Raw genomic sequence first — 17430 nt, forward strand, 5'->3', positions numbered from 1 at the left:
AAGCCTTTGTAGCCAGAGGAGTTGTGTCATGAAGAAAGACATGCAACAAGATATAAAATATGCAGTGGATTTTGTAAATGTTGAGTCATCCAGAACTTTATTATCTCCTTTTCTTGATTCTGTAGGCTCACGAGATCTGCTACTCCGTGCTGTGTCTCTTCTCTTATGTGGCTGCCATACGTGGGAAAGAGGCAGAAAACAAAAGCAAACCACCTCGTCCAGTTTCCAGTTGATCACAGTGTTTGCAGAATATCTACCCTCTGGCACATTGGCGTGCACTACTCCCATTTTTATTCCTTTTCCTAGATCTCACTCTACAGTCTTCTGTAAAAACTTGACTATTTATGTATGATCCTGCAAGTCTTGCCTCGTAGGAAAATCTAAGACATCACTGCTCAGTCTCCTTCTGAATTCATCTTAATGGAATTTTTATGTGAGCTGTTAATGGGACACATGTGAGCATCAGCATCCAGCTATGGGTGACTTATTCTGACTGTTCCATGGAATCCTGTTTTTTTTTTTTTTTTTTTTTTTTACAATGACTAATATAACTTGAGTTCAGTTGTTTTTGTTTGTTTCTAGTGATACTTGTTGCAGATTTATTACTTTTACAACTGCAGACTTCTGCTTGCAGATTCTCTGGTATGTGCACAGTGGAAGCGGTCTGGTCCTGCATGTCGTTTAAATGTAGTGGTTTTATTGTTTTCTTTTCATGTTGCTCATATTTACACACCATCATGAAGTTCTCATCGCATAGCTTATGATATCCTTTTGGTAGAGATGAACAGTTTAATTACCATAGTCTCAAAATATCACATGTGGCAATTGAAGTTTGGCAATTAATTTAATACATCTGTGGAAATAACTACTAGTAAAGTGGAAAAACGAGTGCAGGCAGAGGAAACTTTGAAGGCAGTATATTGTGGAAGCCCCTGACACCTTCTGGACTGTGTGGATTTTCAAACGGGAATTTAAATAACATTTGCAAATATCTCAAGAGTAGAGTTGCATGTAGCAGTACCTAAAGTGGTTAATCAAAGGGAATAGAAAATAAGGATTGGTAAAAATAGAAATTGCTAGTAGTGGAAGCACTTAGCAAACCTGTGCAATTCTGAGACTGTGATTATACTTTATACAAGACATTCCTATGGCAATCGGCAGAAAATGTTCAGAAGCCTATGGGATTATATTGGTCCAGATCTTTTTTAAGCCATTACTTTTGTCAGTCTGTAGCTGTATATTGAGGAATCTTGCAAATACTGTATTGGTGTGTACTGGAGTTCCCTCTGTTAAAAGTATCGATCACATTTCTTATTTTAAAGAGGCTGGATATGAATGTGTTTTTTGTTGGTTTTTTTTGCATTCTGTTTTTGTTCTTGAACTGTACAGCACTTGTCTGGAAAGCTGTTAGGATGCTGAGAGGTGAAACTGTAGAAAAAATGTTACATGCAGATTAACTGAAAAAAATGCTCTGATTGCAAAACGATGTATTGTATGTTTTGACATGGGTTTCTGAGTAAATGCACCCAGAAATAACCTTGTTTTGAGTTGGTCAGGGTGTCTACCATATTAAATGGAATATACTTATAATGGGTGAGGATATGATGTAAATATTGTAGGACCACATCTATTTATAGAAAATGTACAGCTGTCTGAATGTGAAAATAAAATACTCAACCAGCAATTGGTTTTCATCCTCTTGTGCTTAGCTTTTCTATTGATGCAACGTATTCGGAAATTAATGAAATGATATACCAATGAAATATATACCAATGAAATGATAAACCATTCCATATACTTAAATACTGAAAAATAATAAATTCTAAATGAAAAATCTTAGAGTTTGTTTTTCCACCCACATAAGCAGTTGTAACTGTTGTAATTTTTTTCATCTTTCATAAGTGTTACATCTTTAAAAGCGAGAGTATAAAAACATCAATAGGATTTCAGACATGCCTGTGTTTTCCCTATGTTCCCTGTTCCTTGTGGTGGAAAAGATTTTTTATTTATTTATTTTCCCCACACATGCAACAAGATCAACACGTGAAATATTTGAAAACAGCTGGAACCAGCAAACTCTGAAGTTGCCCTGTTTTGTATTTATTTTATTTTCTTTCTTTTGTCTTCTAAAGCTCTTCTGGTGCGGCTGAATAGTTGTAGAATGACACTTGATCATGTGCACAGCAAGTGGACTGACACTAAGATTTTGCTTTTCAGATGAGAGCAACTGGCATATTTTAAAACTGAAGAAAGTCTTGGACTGTACAAAATCTCCTGCCTCAGCAGGTGTACTGCTCACTGTGGGAATGCAGCATGCTAATCTGAGACCAGGGCATGCTCCATGGTCCTTCCCTTACTGCGTAGTTAGTGCTGTTGTCTGAATGTCAAGCACAGATTTGGAGGTCAGAGTTAAAACTGACTCGGAGCATAAATCCTTAGGAGTACTAGTCTGCAGCAGTCTGGATGTGTTTCTCTCATTTCCCCTATCTGTTGATCTTTAAATAAGAATTCCTCAGCAGCGATAAAAAATCAGATACTTCAAAACCTTCCACACCCAAATGTAAGACTTCCCTTTAAAGTATCAAATCGCGCTAGCGTATTCCTGCAGCAACCTGGGTGCCGTTTTCACCACGAGGGGGAGCCTGTGTCCTAGTGTTCCCGTGCTTGCAGTTACGACCCTTTTACTTCGACACTCGTGGACTTGCTATGGCACTTGCACAAAGAGTGAAACTACACAAGAAGTGATGAATGCAATAACTATGCCACCAAAATGCATCGTCTCACCCCCAGACTTGTGGTGTTTGCTTATCCTGAACAATTTTATTTTTCTGTCAGAATTCCTTGTTTGTGGCATTTGGTTTTGCAAATGACCACGAAAGTGCTCCTTGGAAACACTGGAGCTTGTGACTAATTTTCCAGACAGTTCGAAGTAGGAACTGGGGCTCATAACTCTCCTCTGCACCACAGACCTTCACGGTGCTGTTGCAGAAAGCTCTGTTTATTAATGCAGCGTGTGTTTCATGTGTGAGTTTTACCAGAGCGAGTGTCACAGAGCAAAGTCAACTGCTGAAGGAAAGGGTTCATTTCAATACAAAAACCATTATAAATACTTCTGCTCTGATTCCTAGCTTCAGATACACCCTAACTTACAGCTTTGATACTTTCAAGGATAGAGGGCATACACAATAAATACATTCATCTGGATATTCAGAAGCTAAGCTGCTGGTAGATGACCAAGGATTTTGGTTCTAACTAAAATGATACTCCAACTGAATGGAAAAAATGTCATGGTAAAATCAGCTCAACCACTCTATAAGTTTAGTTTCTGTTTTCTGTTTTTGCACGTATGTTTTGAAGCTTCCACACTAATTATAGGAATAACTAATTTTATCTTAAGAATCTACCTAACAAAGAAAGAGTCATATATGCAAAAGTCAAAGGCAAGTACCATTTTTGCTGTTTATAACAGTAGCTACAGTGTTAAATGTGTTTTAGGAACCTACATAGAAATAGAAATCCCCTTTTCCCAAAATAGCTATACATAAAAAGGAACAAATGGTGGCAGGAAAAACACCAGTAAAACTAAACAGTTGCTTCCTTCAAGCATATGAAAATTCTAGTTCTGTAGTTCCCTTCCTTCTTTCTTTTTTTTTTTTTTTACACTGAAAAGGGAATCTCATTAACTTCTGCTAGTGCCAGTCTTTATGCATGGCATTCTGGAGGGTTTAGTGGCTTTCATCTACATCTTGAGTTTATTGATTTGACATATGCAACTTATATTTCCAAGCAAACAATGAAAGCCATACTTGATATGCTTAATGTTTATTATGTAAACCATAACGAATACAAAATCAAACTCAAATAACTTTCCAGGATGAGAGAAAAAAAAAAAAAAGGAGGGAGCATACTTGACTGCTGTTTTTTTCTGCTGTGCTTGAATTTCCATATTTTCCTATCCACTAGTGTTCTGTATGTACTAGATTATTTTTTCTTTCTTGGATTATTCATCCTCTGTAAAACCATTCCAATATGCAGTCATGACAGGAATATGTTCATAGGTGGCTGGATAGTTATTTTTGGTCTTAGGACTGCTTCTTGTCAGCATGTCTGCCTGGCAAAAAGAAAAAAAGAGTGCTGGATACTTTTTCCAAATCAGGACCTAATGAATGAAGCTGTTATCTGTTGCTTTTAAACTTTCACCAGTTCAGCCTGCTTTAAGATATGTTACTTATGCAAACTGCAGTATGGATCCTGCCCAAAGACAAAGGATATCTCACTGACAGCTTTTGTTTTCCTAAAATAGAGTAATGTGGCTGGGAGGCACTTGAAAGGTATCAGTGAAGATATTTTTAATCTAAGCCAGACTCTTCTTACAAAATTCATTTGTGACCATGTCATTTGGGGAGGAGACAGGAATGGCTCGTTCTTCTAAACCCACTCCAAGACAGTATGTAGCTGACAAACTTCTCTCCTAAACGTGTTAACGCATTTTATTTCTAAGAAGCTCTGTGATAAAGGCAACATAGATTAATTTGTTAAATTCCAGAAACATCTTTTCCACTACTGCTATCATTTGAATGGCTGTAGTATGATTAAGTTACAAAAGAAATGTTATAAATCTAAATTGTCCTTGTTTTTATTAATTCTGCTCAACTGTACAGCTCCCTTGGGATGGGAATGCTCAATAATGCTTTCTTGGAAAGAGTGAGACCTGCAGGCGAGGCATGCTAAAGCTAACTTAAATGCATCTCTGGCCGTGAGTAGAAAGGCTTTGCAACAACAATACGTCTGGGAAACTTTCGACCTCTCACTGTAATTTTCAACAACTAGAATTTAATTTATTGAAATAATTTTATATAATAAGCATGGACAAATTTGAAGAAGTCGATGGAGAGGCCTTGGAGGGGGAATGGGAAGGTGAACACATGACAGATAGGAGACTTTTGCCATTTAAAGATTCTGATGGCATATTTTGAGCTCAGTCAGAGTAATCTGTATTTCACCCCACAATTTCACATCAGTCTTGTAACTTTAGGTAGGAATGTGGGCACAGATCACCAGCTTGCTCTATAATCAAGAGGTCAGTCATTGACTGAAGTCCTCATCCAAACTGCTTACAAGCCATGCAGGAAAGGAAAATATTTTAAAGTTATTACTCAGTATGACTAGGTTTCCTTGTGTTACCCAGATTTCTGCCTTGCATTAGAATGATCTTCCCATCAAAACAATGACTTATCAGGAAACAAGGAAATGTGTGAAGAATTAGAACTTTTCCATTCTGGGGTATTTGTATCAGCATAACTAAACTACTGCACCTTCCGTTGCCAGTATTCATTGGTGCTGTTTATCCTAGTTTGAATCTCTAAATAAAATACATCTGTACCTAATCTACCACAGCGCACCTTCATTGATAGAAGCATCATTTCTTATTACACAGGTTCATCCAGGCTGTACAATGAGCCTATTCACTGAGGATGTTAAGAAAAATGCTGGTTGGCACCGTTAAGAGTAGCTCTAATCTAGTGCTAGGATATGGTGGTTTTAGGGATGAGACATTAAATGCATTCACATTCAGAAGTGCATTAAATGCACACACGAAGTCAGATGTCTAATGCATTTCTGTGATGGTCAAAATCCCTCATCTGCTTACTATCACTAGTACAATAAGCTAGACATGTTTCCTTGTCACTATTGTTGCATAGCTTTCTGCACAGTTCAAGGGCTACTTTCCAAATGAGGCATTCTTATGCAGATAGCTTGTACAGAGGTTTATGTCAGTAATTTTGATACACTGGATGGAGAAAATAAAATTTTTAAAAGGTGGGAGTTCAGGAAAGAACCAATGAGCATGTTGAAGCTGCAGCCATTACCATGGATATGTTTTTGTTAGTTTTAAATTAATACCTAAGCATTTAGGAGAGCACAGATTACAGAATAGGTTGCTGCCTGTGGAGCTCCACAGAACACAGTCCCCTCTGGGACTTCTGAATAGATATATGTGTTATCAACTTTTTCAGGCTTTAAAAAACAAGGCAATAACCTCTCAAACCAACAGTGATCTCCTAGCAACTTGCTTTTTCGTTGATGTAAATGATTTGGGAAAAGAAAAACATGAAATCCGCCTGCCCTGTGCCATGACCTGTGGTTTCTAACCAGACAAGTGCTGTCACGCAGCCCCTGGCTGCGCTCCACCAGTTAGACACATGACAAACACTGGATCAGACCTTCAGCAAAAGAGGAACATCGAAACAGTATTCTCCATCCCTGTGATAAAACTGGCCAAATTTTAAGCTGAAAAATCTACCTAAAAATCATTTGCCCCCGTTGCTCTGGGGTCGCTGGTCTGCTGATTTCTTCTATACTATCTTGTCCGGCCTTTACACGCGCCACGAGAGCCCGAGGCCAACAGCAGCAGCGCGTCCCCTCGCGCCACCCGCTCCGAGGGCCCGAGGCCGCCCGCGGCTGGGCGCGTTTCTGCGCGGCTCCTGCCGCCCGCGCCTCACGACGGCCGTTGGACTCGCCCCAACGGCCGCGCCACCGACCGTTAGCGCTAGCGCGGGGCGCGTGCCCGCCGCCCGTTGCCGCTGGGTGGGGCTCGTGCCCCGCCGACCGTTGGCACCAAGGCGCCCCTCGCAAAGCGGAGCGCGAGCTTGGGTTGGGCGAGTTAAATGCTCGAGTGCCGTTCTGTAGATAGTCGCGCTTAGGGAAAAACAAAAACAAACAAACAACAACAACAAAAAAGGTTGCTGCACTGAAGTAAAGTCTGTGAGTGGCCCAAAGCAAGCCTGAGGTTTGTACCCCATAAATAGGATACGGACATTGCTTTAAAAGGTTAGTTTGTAGGAAAGAAGCTTGTGGAGGTTCGGAAGAGCCAATCCTTTTTCTCTAGAAGTTTACTCGATTTTAGAATTACAGCTGAGGGGTTTTTTATTAATATTTTCCCCCATTAGTTACACTTAGGCTTTTTGAGTTTCCCTTTTGAATTTCATACACCTTTTTTTTTATTCTACTGTGATGAAGTGTTGGTCAAACCACTAACTCAGTTTGCTATTCCTTTTCTTTTGTAGAATGATGTAGAATAAGGCAGCTGCAAGTAACAGGAAAGGAAGGAATATTCTGGTAAGGTTTGCTTGCATTTCTCAGTTTTATTGCCTCTTGCTTTTTTATTTTTTTAATTTTAATTTTTATGAAGATTATTAAGTGAAACTTCCCTTTATCAGGAGCAAGTAGTCTGTTTCCTTATTCCATTTAGATGATAATGCTGAAATATAGGATGAAATTACAAATACTCTGCAAAATCCCCAGTGCTCAGCTGAGTCCTAAGTTATTTATCTAAGTATCTCCATTCCTGATATTAGTAGTAATTTCTTTAAAGAAGGGATGTGTATCTCAAATCGGACAGCAGGTAATAATTTTGGATTAATCTTACATAGGAACTGCGGTAACATCAAAAGTAAAATCAGTTTCACAGCCACTGGACAGAAGTCTTAATGAACTATTAATAAATCTGAAGGAAAAAAATGTAATCAATTTTGATTGTAATTGGGAGGAAAAATCTGGAGATCTCCACTGCAAGTAATGTACTTTCTCCTTTACCCTAATTTAGCAGTGCAGGTACTTCAGAAAGGAAAACACTAACATTATGACTCATTCTCATAAAATTTCCAATTCATATCTCATGGTCCTTTGAGCAAACATTTTAAACTGCTTTGCTGTTGTAGAAAACTGAGAAAACTGTTGCATGATTGATAGCTCTGCTTTTAAAAATCCTGTCTGTATTGTTAGAATAAAAGTTTACAAAATAATGTTCTTAAAAGACGTGTAAGTGCTATCAGCTTGTTCCTTTCTACCTCATAAGCTCTCTTTCTTACTGTTATTAACTTTGGCTACTTATGTTGACAAGACAAATTCTATAGTGCTTCTATTTCTGTCTTAGGAGTATCACTTTCCTGCTTTTAGCAAATTAGTTTTGGATGAAAGGTCTGAAGAGGTGATATATTATTATGTTTGTCTAAGTTACATATGCTTTTAGGATGGCTCTGTGCTCTCAAGTAGGGCATTATTGCTCTGCTTGAGCAATAATGGAGTTTATGTCTTGGGAAAATGACCAAAGGGCTGTGGTTTCAGATAGCAGCTGAAGACAGCTGTGTTAAAAGTAAAGCTGTATTACAAGAAAATACAGGTAGGTAAGAGTTTTTAAATTTTATGGAGTATTCAAATGTTAATATTGTTTTTATTCTTGATTTTTACCTTGCACTTTTGCAAAACACAGAAATACCTTTCTCTTTCTTTCTAACAATAATAAAGAAAAATAAGTGTGTGTGTGCATGAATTTTGTGTATTTTAAGAATTCTCCTTTGGACAGAGAACAGCATCAGAGGATACCGTAGGGGTAACTATAAGGTAAGAATGTTTGCCATGACATTTAGATACCCCAGGTCAGTCTAACTTTGCAGCAGAGGAGAACTCACATGTGAAAAGGATTGGTCCAAATCATTATTTTCTAAGTATCCTTTTGTGTGCAATGGGGAAAAAAAAAAAAAAAAAAAAAAAAAAAGTGAATTACTTTATTTTCTTTAGCCAGGTAGGTTGGCGATGATGTTGATCACATAAAAAAACTGCTCAGTTTATTCATTTTGATTAGATTAAGATTAAAGTGGTTTATTTATTTATTTATTTACAGTATGGAATTAATGGGCAATCACTGAAGTATCCATTCAAGAGCAGTGTCAGCAATGGAAAACGTAGAACGCAAAACCCTGACAACATCTTAATAAACACAAGTTTCTATACCTTTCTATAAATTCTTTAGATAATCCTTGCCCCTTTCCTCCTCCTGCACAAGCAGTTCACGCTGCGCACGGGCAGCGTGGGGTGCAAACACACGCCATGTTCTGCGAGCGCAGGTTCCCCCCTCTTACCCATGCCTTCTGCTAGGGGTGGGATTGCACTAGCTCTGTGGTGTGTGTTGCAAATGGTGATGCGTTATGATATGATATGTGATATACCGTGTTTGCCACACACATCCCAAGCAGGTCTCTGCTTGTTGACCCATGCTGAGAGCCAACCATGTGCGTGCAGACTCTTCACCTTGTCTGAGGCAGCTCTGTCAGACCTCTCTGGAGACAGGGCTTGTTTCCCTTCATCCATTATTGCAAATATTCTTGCTATTTTGATGGTTCTTTTCAAGGTGACTCCTCCATCATTTCAAAGGTCTCTCCAAGGTACTTCAAGGTTACTGTTTAATCTCACTGACACGGATCTTTTCCCTCAGCATTATCAGTTTGAGGAAACGCCCTCCCCAACAGTGTTGAATGTCCCCTTCACACACACTCTTCCGACTCATGTTCCTGTCTAACAGCTGTTGCTGTCCCTGCCATTTTGCCATAGACACTCCTCATGCAGGGGTCATTGGTAGTCATGCAGGACAGCCTTTCTGTGTATGATTTTAACAAACAGCAAGCTTTCTGCCTTCTTGTGCAAGGAGTGTCTAATATTTTGAATTTTTAGAATTCAGATTTTTAGAAATACTTTTAGAAACCTAACTAGACTGTGCTTCCATATTGTAACTGTTCAGCTTTGGGTTGGGTTTACTCTTCGTCATTTGAAAATGTTACATGAAAAAAACGTTTTAACTTGTAGAAGCACAGAATTATCTTAGATAGAACATCTTGTAGAGTTAATGTTATAACTCCTTGGATCTATACTGCAGGAAGTATACTTATAAATGGAGCACCTTAGCCATTTTTCAAAGGCCATTCTTTCATTGACAAGTACATCCAAGCAGTAGAAGGTAGACTTGTGAGCACTGAAAATTTGTGGTCTTTATATATATAAAGCAGCAGAATTTTATATTTGAAGACCACTTAATCAAATTTCATGAAAACTAACATGTAATGAAAATATCAATTTGCAATACTTCTAACAGCTGAGGAGGAAAAAATGCTCATTTGCAAAGATAGTGCTCTTTACAAAAAATAGTTGTATTCATGTTGATCAGCTAAGAATTGAGCTGAACATGCCACTTTCTTTTTTTGTTAAGGACTTATTTTGTCCTTGTGTTTTGTTAAGGACATGTTATCTTTGTGAACTCTTGCACTATTGCATCATTTTAAAGCACGACAATCTATTCTCTTCACGAAACACATTTCTGTACCAGAATATATTTGGTTAAAGCACCTAACTCTCTTTAGGATAAACTGTCCTTTGTAATCTGAACTCCAGCAATTCAATCTGCTTTTCTGTAGACGCTGTCATACAAATGCTGGGATGATCCTCTGCCTCCATTTAACGTTCTGCTAATAAGTTCCTTATGGAGAACATGTCTCTGACTGTGTATTATATACCTTGCTTTTAAAACAACACTCTTGCCTAGGAGAAGAAAAAGAAGAAAATAAACTTGTTTCCATATTTTCATTCTTTCTTTTGTTCACTCTTGGAATAATAAGAATTAATAGCAGACATGTTCACCTTGCATAGTTGAATACGATGAAAGACTAGTATTCTTCTGCGTTCTGATACTATAAGAAAATAACAAAAATACACATCTCATTGCATAAGTGTTTTTATTATGAAGGTTTGTTTTGCTTGCTTAGTACAATTAACATGCTGTGTGAGACACACTTTCCCATCTTGACTAGCATACTGAACGCAGCAGAGTAGTTGAAGTGTGGAGCATTACTTCAGTTTGTTTGTGTTGATTCTTCCCAAAAGCAATGCTTCCTGCATTAATCTTGTCTTCTTACTGTCTGCTATTTCAGTGCTTTCATGAAAAAGCAATTTCCATCCAGAAACTAATGACAACTACTGCAGTTCAAAAAAACAAACATTTTCCTATTCAAACTATTAGGTGAGAAGCCAGAAACTCCTTAGTTTCACTTTATTACCTGGAAAAATATGAAACCATTCTTAAATTACTCAAAAACCTTTCATGATATTAGCTTACAGTATGTTTATTGTATTCATCACAGGCTCTTTTTTTAAAACTTTTATTTATGTGCAGGTAGTTTTCTTCACTTCATCTTGGATTGTTTCATCTGATGTACAGAACTATCTCTGTAAATTATTATGTGATAGCTATAATCACTAATCTAATAACTGGATCTTTAAATTGGTGTCTTTAAAAAAGTCATAGAAAATCAACAGTGAGTAATTACCAAGGAAACTATTTTCTATATTAGGCAGAACAATAGCTTAAATTAAAGACTGTCAAATGGTGTGTTTGAGATGTGGGTCTGCAAAGGTCAGCACAGGGGCATGGAAGTGAGTATTTCAACCATTAACAACAAGAGCAGGAGTGAAATTTACTTTTTGTTTTGCAGAAATCAATATAATGAAAACTGAAAGAGTATTACAAATAATTTGTTAGTATTTCAGTATTTCTGAGCAACCTTGATGAAGATTCTCAGAAATCCAGAAGAGGAAATCCAGAGGAGAAAACTGCATAATTGAGGACTCCTGTTATTGCAAACTTTAGGATTGGCTTGATTTCCTATGTAATTATAATGTTTGTTCAGACATGTCTAATGTATTTAATAGGGAAAAGCTTTTTATTTTCCCTTCCCTGAATTTTGTCACCTGGAAACTGGGGCTATGTAACTAGAAGAAATATATGGGAACAGGGAAATACTGTCTAAAATAGTTGCTCATTGAGTAGGATACAATACTATACCCTGTCCTCCTATTACTCAAGTATTTAGTGATATAAGATGAGCAGGATTCTAAATGTAACTGAAATTCCTTCATGCATCTCTTCATTTTTCTTCTTTTCAAGTTTCATTCCCAATGCTGAGAGAAAATGAAGAGAAGGGCTTATTGTCAAACACATTAACTGCTTGTTTATAATAGCAGTTTAATTTTTAAAAAGTGTAAAGGTATGTTACACTTTTAGATGCATCATTTAAAGATTAATAGATGCATGACTTAAAATTATCTCACAGATCAAAGATTCTAGTTAGCTCTGTGTTAATAAACAGCAAACAGTATCCTAGAGGGAGTGCTTGCAGTGAATTAAGGGAAAAGAGTTGTCAAATCATTGCGCTGTTTGCATGGATTTCTACACTGTGCACAGCCTATTAAAGACTGAGAATATTAAATCTTGATTTCAGTATAAATCAATAAAGTTGCCTTGTGGGGATGTGATCTTAGTATAATTATTTAAAAGAAAAGAAAAACAGGATAAGCACCCCCTCAAGATTACCAAAGTTCCCTCAACTCTCTTCCATAAATTACTTATATCTAAGCCAATGCCCAGAGCCAGAGTTCATTTGTCTAACTGAATCATTTTGATTCATACCTTGACTTGCAGATGAGATGAAATTCACAGTTTCACTGAGGTGCTGGAGGATGGGAAAAAAAAAAAAAAAGAAGAAGATACAATCAGATATTAAAGGAAGCTAATTAAAAACCAGACCTGGTGCTGCAGGTGAAATATGGATGCTTTGTAGTACTTGTTTTATTTTTAGCTGTAACACTTCTAGAAAGATTCTAGGGTTCCTAAGGCATGCCTTCATTTACAGAATGAACAGTACCTTAACTTCATTTTTGAGGGGTTCCTTTTTTGGGGCACTGTAATAATATATTAGCTGCCCTGCACAGCAGAGCACCGAACAGCAATACTGGTGCTCACTGTTCATCTGAAGTAGCATGGCTGCCTCAGGAAGGTGCTGCATGCATGAGCTGGGTATTTTAGACCGCTGGCTCAAGTTCAGCATAGTAGGAATGCAGCTATTGTGCTTGTTTCCAGGACCCAAGCAAAGATTTTGGTGGCCAGCACAGCTGTGTGCCCTGTATACTGTACAGTACAGGGTGAGCTCTGAGCAAAATATCTCAAACTCTACGCTGTGCAAAAATACCTTCAGTTTCCCTGTTCTGAAGCCAGAATTCTGCACTGGCCCTTACACAGGTCACTTTGACAGATATTTCTGCTTTTTGACCTGCACTTAACGTGTGCTATACATATAGTGGCTTCCCAAAAATTTTAGTCAAAATATTTCTTATAGTGTTGTAAATGTACAGCTTCTTTTCCTGGTCTTTTTGACAAAAAAAAATAAGGTGCCCACCTAAAAAATATTTGCAATGTAGTATGCACTACATTTTATGTATTTCTGGAGGCTATTGCAGATAATGACTCGAGTTATTTCTAGGAAGTTTAAACTTTCAATTACAGCATATAACTTAAAGGATATTTATCTAATCCACAGTGCATGGTTTGTAGACAGACCAGTGCTAAATTTTTTCTCTAGGATTATTAACTCGGAGCATAATAATTGTCAATCTCCAGTCCTGCGTTTCTTGGAAAATAACCCAATTCTGTCATAACGGTTTGGCATGAAAAACCCAATCTTGTTTGTGTGTGTAATTAACTTTGCATATACCAGAGAAGTTGGTGTTAAAATAAAGGCAAGTTGTTACTTCTCTGAGATATTCATTACCATTTTTCATGGTAGAATTAAGGATAGCTGCAAGATTTGTCTGATTACCTCTGACATCCAGTCTGCACTCTATTTCAGCTTCACCACACTCATTAACAGCTTTGCAGGTGTAAAAACCACCATCAAATGGAGTTGGTTTACGGATCTCCAGGGTCAGCACACCCTGCTTGCTGAACATGCGATATTTGGCATCCCCAGACAGATCCATTTTGTTTTTGTACCAGAATATCTTTGGCTGAAGAATACAAAAAAAAAAAAAAAAGATTTAAAAAATAGCAGTTAAAAAGGAAAGACTTAGGGCTAATGATACTGTTTTAATTTAGCCATCAAAGGCTTACGTATTATGAGCAATGTCTATTACATAGCAATGTCAATAATTTTTCAAGGAACTTCTCATTCAGAGTACAAGGTCTTGAAACAAGTCGTGAAGCATTCAATATTTTCTTTAACTTTCAAATTGCAGTCAGTGCATGTAGCTCTGTATCTTATTTTTATTGTGATTTTTAAAACTCTGCACTGGCTATAAATTTGTTTCTCTAGGATTTATTTCATTGTCCTTATTAAGTACCATTTTATAAAGGAGAATTAAAAAGCACAGATTAGTATAGTAAAGTCAGAAAGCACCATGAAAGTTGGATGGTCAATCTAGGAAGCCTTGTTTTGGGCTGGGAAAGAGTTTTGTAAACCATTTAGTACCTCTTCTGCAATTCTAGTATTCAAAATAAAGTTCCTGCTGTTATCTGTTAAGCAATAAAATACTCATCTCTATGGCAATTCAAGCTAGTATGTTTTAATTATGGTAAACTTCTGAAAACTTGCCTTTTATAACCAAAATGAAAACAAAAATCTAGGGTATACTGCTTTTGTTCCTTTGAATTTCATTAGTACCGATGAAGAATTATGGTTTAAAAAGTAGATGATGAAGCTTTGGATCATCTATTTTACTCTCAGATTTAACAGCTTCTCCTTCTGTTTCTCCACCTATAAAGAAGGAATACACCTGCTGCACTGTTTTATAAAATGTATTCTAACCTATTGAATCATTTGTGTCTTTGGCCTTGATACACAATTCAGTGGGTTCCCTATTAATTTTTTTAAAGATATCAGCTGGACTTTTTCCTGCCTCAAATTTTTTTGCATCTTTTTCTATAGCTTCTCTCTCTTTCTGGATATGTTTGTTTTATTTCAGCACTGCTACCAGGGCATGTTTATTGGCTCTGCTGAAATAGCAACTCTTTCGTACTATTTAGATCATATTTAAGATAAATTTGATAATTTCTAGCCATTCAAAATTGCAAAGCTAACAACAGCAGTTATTGTCTGTGAGAGAAAAAAATATTGTAGGGTTTTGCAGTATGTATATGGAAATATGGAAAAGTTGCTTCCAGAGTATTCAGTGTGCTGAAGAATGAGATTTTTTTAATTAGAATCTTATTTAAAACTATGGCAACTCAATGTCATATTTAGGTGGAGATGCATGAAAAGGTCAGTTAACCAAGAAGGAACATACTACCATTTCATAACAAATTTAAGCTGAGGCAGCTACTGAAAGATGAATTTTGCCCACACTTGGCTGGTGTTTCTGTGCTGTTCCTGTTCTTGTTCTTTTGCAGCTGTTTATGTGAGTCTGCTTCCTTTTATATTTGAATATTTTTTGGAACTCCTTCTCCATCCAGTGAACTACAGAAAATGATTACATTATGACTACCTTTGTTCCCTAACTTAATTTGAATTTGGATCAATTACCTTATATATTTTGCTGTGTAGCTATCAAAGGCTTGTGCTGTCATGAAGAAGGGATAGAAATTGAAAATAAATAGCTGGAATGGGAAGGAAAAGGGGTACTGCAATTTTGGGGATGGTACTAATTTAAATTTATGACAAGGTTATGTCATAATATGGTAAATTCCTTCTCTGCAAAGAGCCTGTTCCCTTTTTTGAGAAATCTAAATTTAACTCCTAGCTTGTACAGTATTTGCTGCTTGTTCTTGACTCTTACGAAAGTGCATCCTCCCGTACTCTCTGAAGAGAGTTCAAAAATATATTTAGAGAGAGGAAATATCCCTGTGAGATTTGACCTCCCTCTCCTTCCCAAAACTTCACACATAATAGCAGATCATATGCTATCTAATTTTGCTATATAACTTAGACTATCAAAAAGTTAAGTGGCTGTATTAATGTAAGAGAAAAATTGGGGTTTTTTGTGTATTATACTGTTAGACGAACAGTATATTACATTAGCTGCTCTTATCCCTTAAGCGTGAAGAGAGTTGAAAGTACATTGTGACAAGATGTGAAGTTTTTGCCGCCTTTAGGGAATAGGTTTTACATACATATTTTCAATGGTAGCGTGAGCATAAACAGTGACTGTCATTTCATCTGTCTTGCCCTACCTACTTAGTGTAGTTGTTTGGGGAATGACATCAGGGAAAAGAGCTGAAGTATAACCCAGGAAAAAGAAAAAAAAGATATTCCTGTGTTTCATTCCCCTTTCTGGTTGTGCCTACAGTCACACAAACATATACCCTACATTACCACTAAGTATTAGTTATGGCTGAGGAAGGGCATGACTGGGGAGGTGTGCTGCTGTTCCTTAATACTGCTCTATTACTCTGTAGTTATGCTGAAGTGGCAGGAATTCTAAGGTAGCCTATTGGCTTGTTGCAACAGTATTTGAGTACCTTAGGGATTCCTCGTACAGCACAGCTGAGTGTGGTGTTATATCCTGCTATCACAGAACGGTTCACTAAGGGGTGAGTGAATTTAGGCGGTTCAGAGAAGTCATGTTCTTTGTAACTAGGTGGTTTATAAGTGGTGCCTGCAAGTCAAAGAAACAAGACAGTAAGTGTTTTAAATTATGCTCAGTTGTGTACAACGCATTTGCTGTTTTAATTTGCCTATGTGATTTAAGGAAGCCTGAGAATATAACAAATCTCTTTCTTTAACATATGCTTCATGTTTAATGCTTTAGTTAAAGGTCCTGAGAATCATAAGATATTAAATATGAAAATCATATGTCTGCAGAGGAAACCTTGACCCCACAGATCTTAAAATTTTAACCCCAGAATGTAAGTATAATGGCCACTTGTATTATTTTGTTAAAATAATACAATTTAGGAAGACTATGTGTTTCACGGTTTTCGAAAATACATAGTTATTAGTACAGGAGGTCTGTTTAGACAATGTGTCTTCCTGCTAAAATGCTTTGTAAGTGCTAGTTAGTAATGCAAAGGTCTCTACTGGTTCATCTAGCAATTCTATATTTTTCCTTTACTGAAGTAATTCCTGTAGTACTTATAAACACTTGTTTTGAAGAATATGTTACCTGTTTTTTGAATATAGGCAGGATTTTTGGTGGTTGCAGCAGTTTCACTCAATCCACACAAATTTTCACTGAAGACTCGAAAAAAATACTCATTTCCCATAATCAGGTCTGACACTACACAGTTCGTGCGACGATAGTGGTCAAAAACAGTATACCATTCCTGTAACAAGACTGCACTGTTTAGAAAGAGGCTATGAAAGGTCAGCCATGGTGCTACCTTTGGTGTAGAGACCCTTCTTGCTACAAGGGAAAGACGGATGTTCAACAGTAACTTTGGAAAACGAACATTATTTTGCTTCCAGTAAAGATAAGCTAATCTATTTTCTTAAATTTGTTCTCTGGTTAGCATAGTAGTTGCATGAAGATTTTGAAGAAAAGCTCTTTTCACTTTAGCCTTACTCGTATCTGGAGAACATGATCCAGAGTGTATTCCCAGGACATGACTGCCTGAAGGGGACTTTTCTGAAAGAGACGTTTTGCAGTCTGAGTGCCACACTCACACCCACACCACTCAGCATTCACCTTCCCAGTATACACCCTTGAGTGCCCAGCAGCTGAGTTCCAGTCTAACACCTCCTTGCTCCCCTTCTGTTTCTCCCTGCACTTGCCAAAACTATCATAATGCCATAAAACAGTTTCACCAATCCTTTTGGTTCTTTTTAGATCCCATTT

General features: G+C 37.3%; 2 protein-coding genes across 2 annotated transcripts in view; one reads left to right on the plus strand and one right to left on the minus strand.

The window, feature by feature from the left end:
* Positions 1 to 1684, plus strand: part of MADD (MAP kinase activating death domain) — a 63805-nt gene extending 62121 nt beyond the window's left edge. The window contains exon 38 of the mRNA XM_088520546.1: positions 126 to 1684. Within this exon, the coding sequence (XP_088376672.1) occupies positions 126 to 233 (108 nt within the window). The 3' untranslated portion in view covers positions 234 to 1684. The remainder of the gene's footprint in view (positions 1 to 125) is intronic.
* Positions 1685 to 6377: 4693 nt separating this feature from the next.
* Positions 6378 to 17430, minus strand: part of MYBPC3 (myosin binding protein C3) — a 61656-nt gene continuing 50603 nt past the window's right edge. The window contains exons 31-35 of the mRNA XM_088520411.1: positions 16759 to 16918; positions 16115 to 16251; positions 13482 to 13668; positions 10347 to 10371; positions 6378 to 6699 (exon numbers count right to left, since the gene is read on the minus strand). Of these exons, the coding sequence (XP_088376537.1) occupies positions 6378 to 6699; positions 10347 to 10371; positions 13482 to 13668; positions 16115 to 16251; positions 16759 to 16918 (831 nt within the window). The remainder of the gene's footprint in view (positions 6700 to 10346; positions 10372 to 13481; positions 13669 to 16114; positions 16252 to 16758; positions 16919 to 17430) is intronic.

The sequence above is a fragment of the Tinamus guttatus genome, unplaced genomic scaffold (genome assembly GCF_059628265.1).
Source record: "Tinamus guttatus ecotype Peru unplaced genomic scaffold, ASM5962826v1 Tinamus_guttatus_pri_ptg000089l, whole genome shotgun sequence".
In the NCBI taxonomy this organism is placed as follows: domain Eukaryota; kingdom Metazoa; phylum Chordata; class Aves; order Tinamiformes; family Tinamidae; genus Tinamus; species Tinamus guttatus.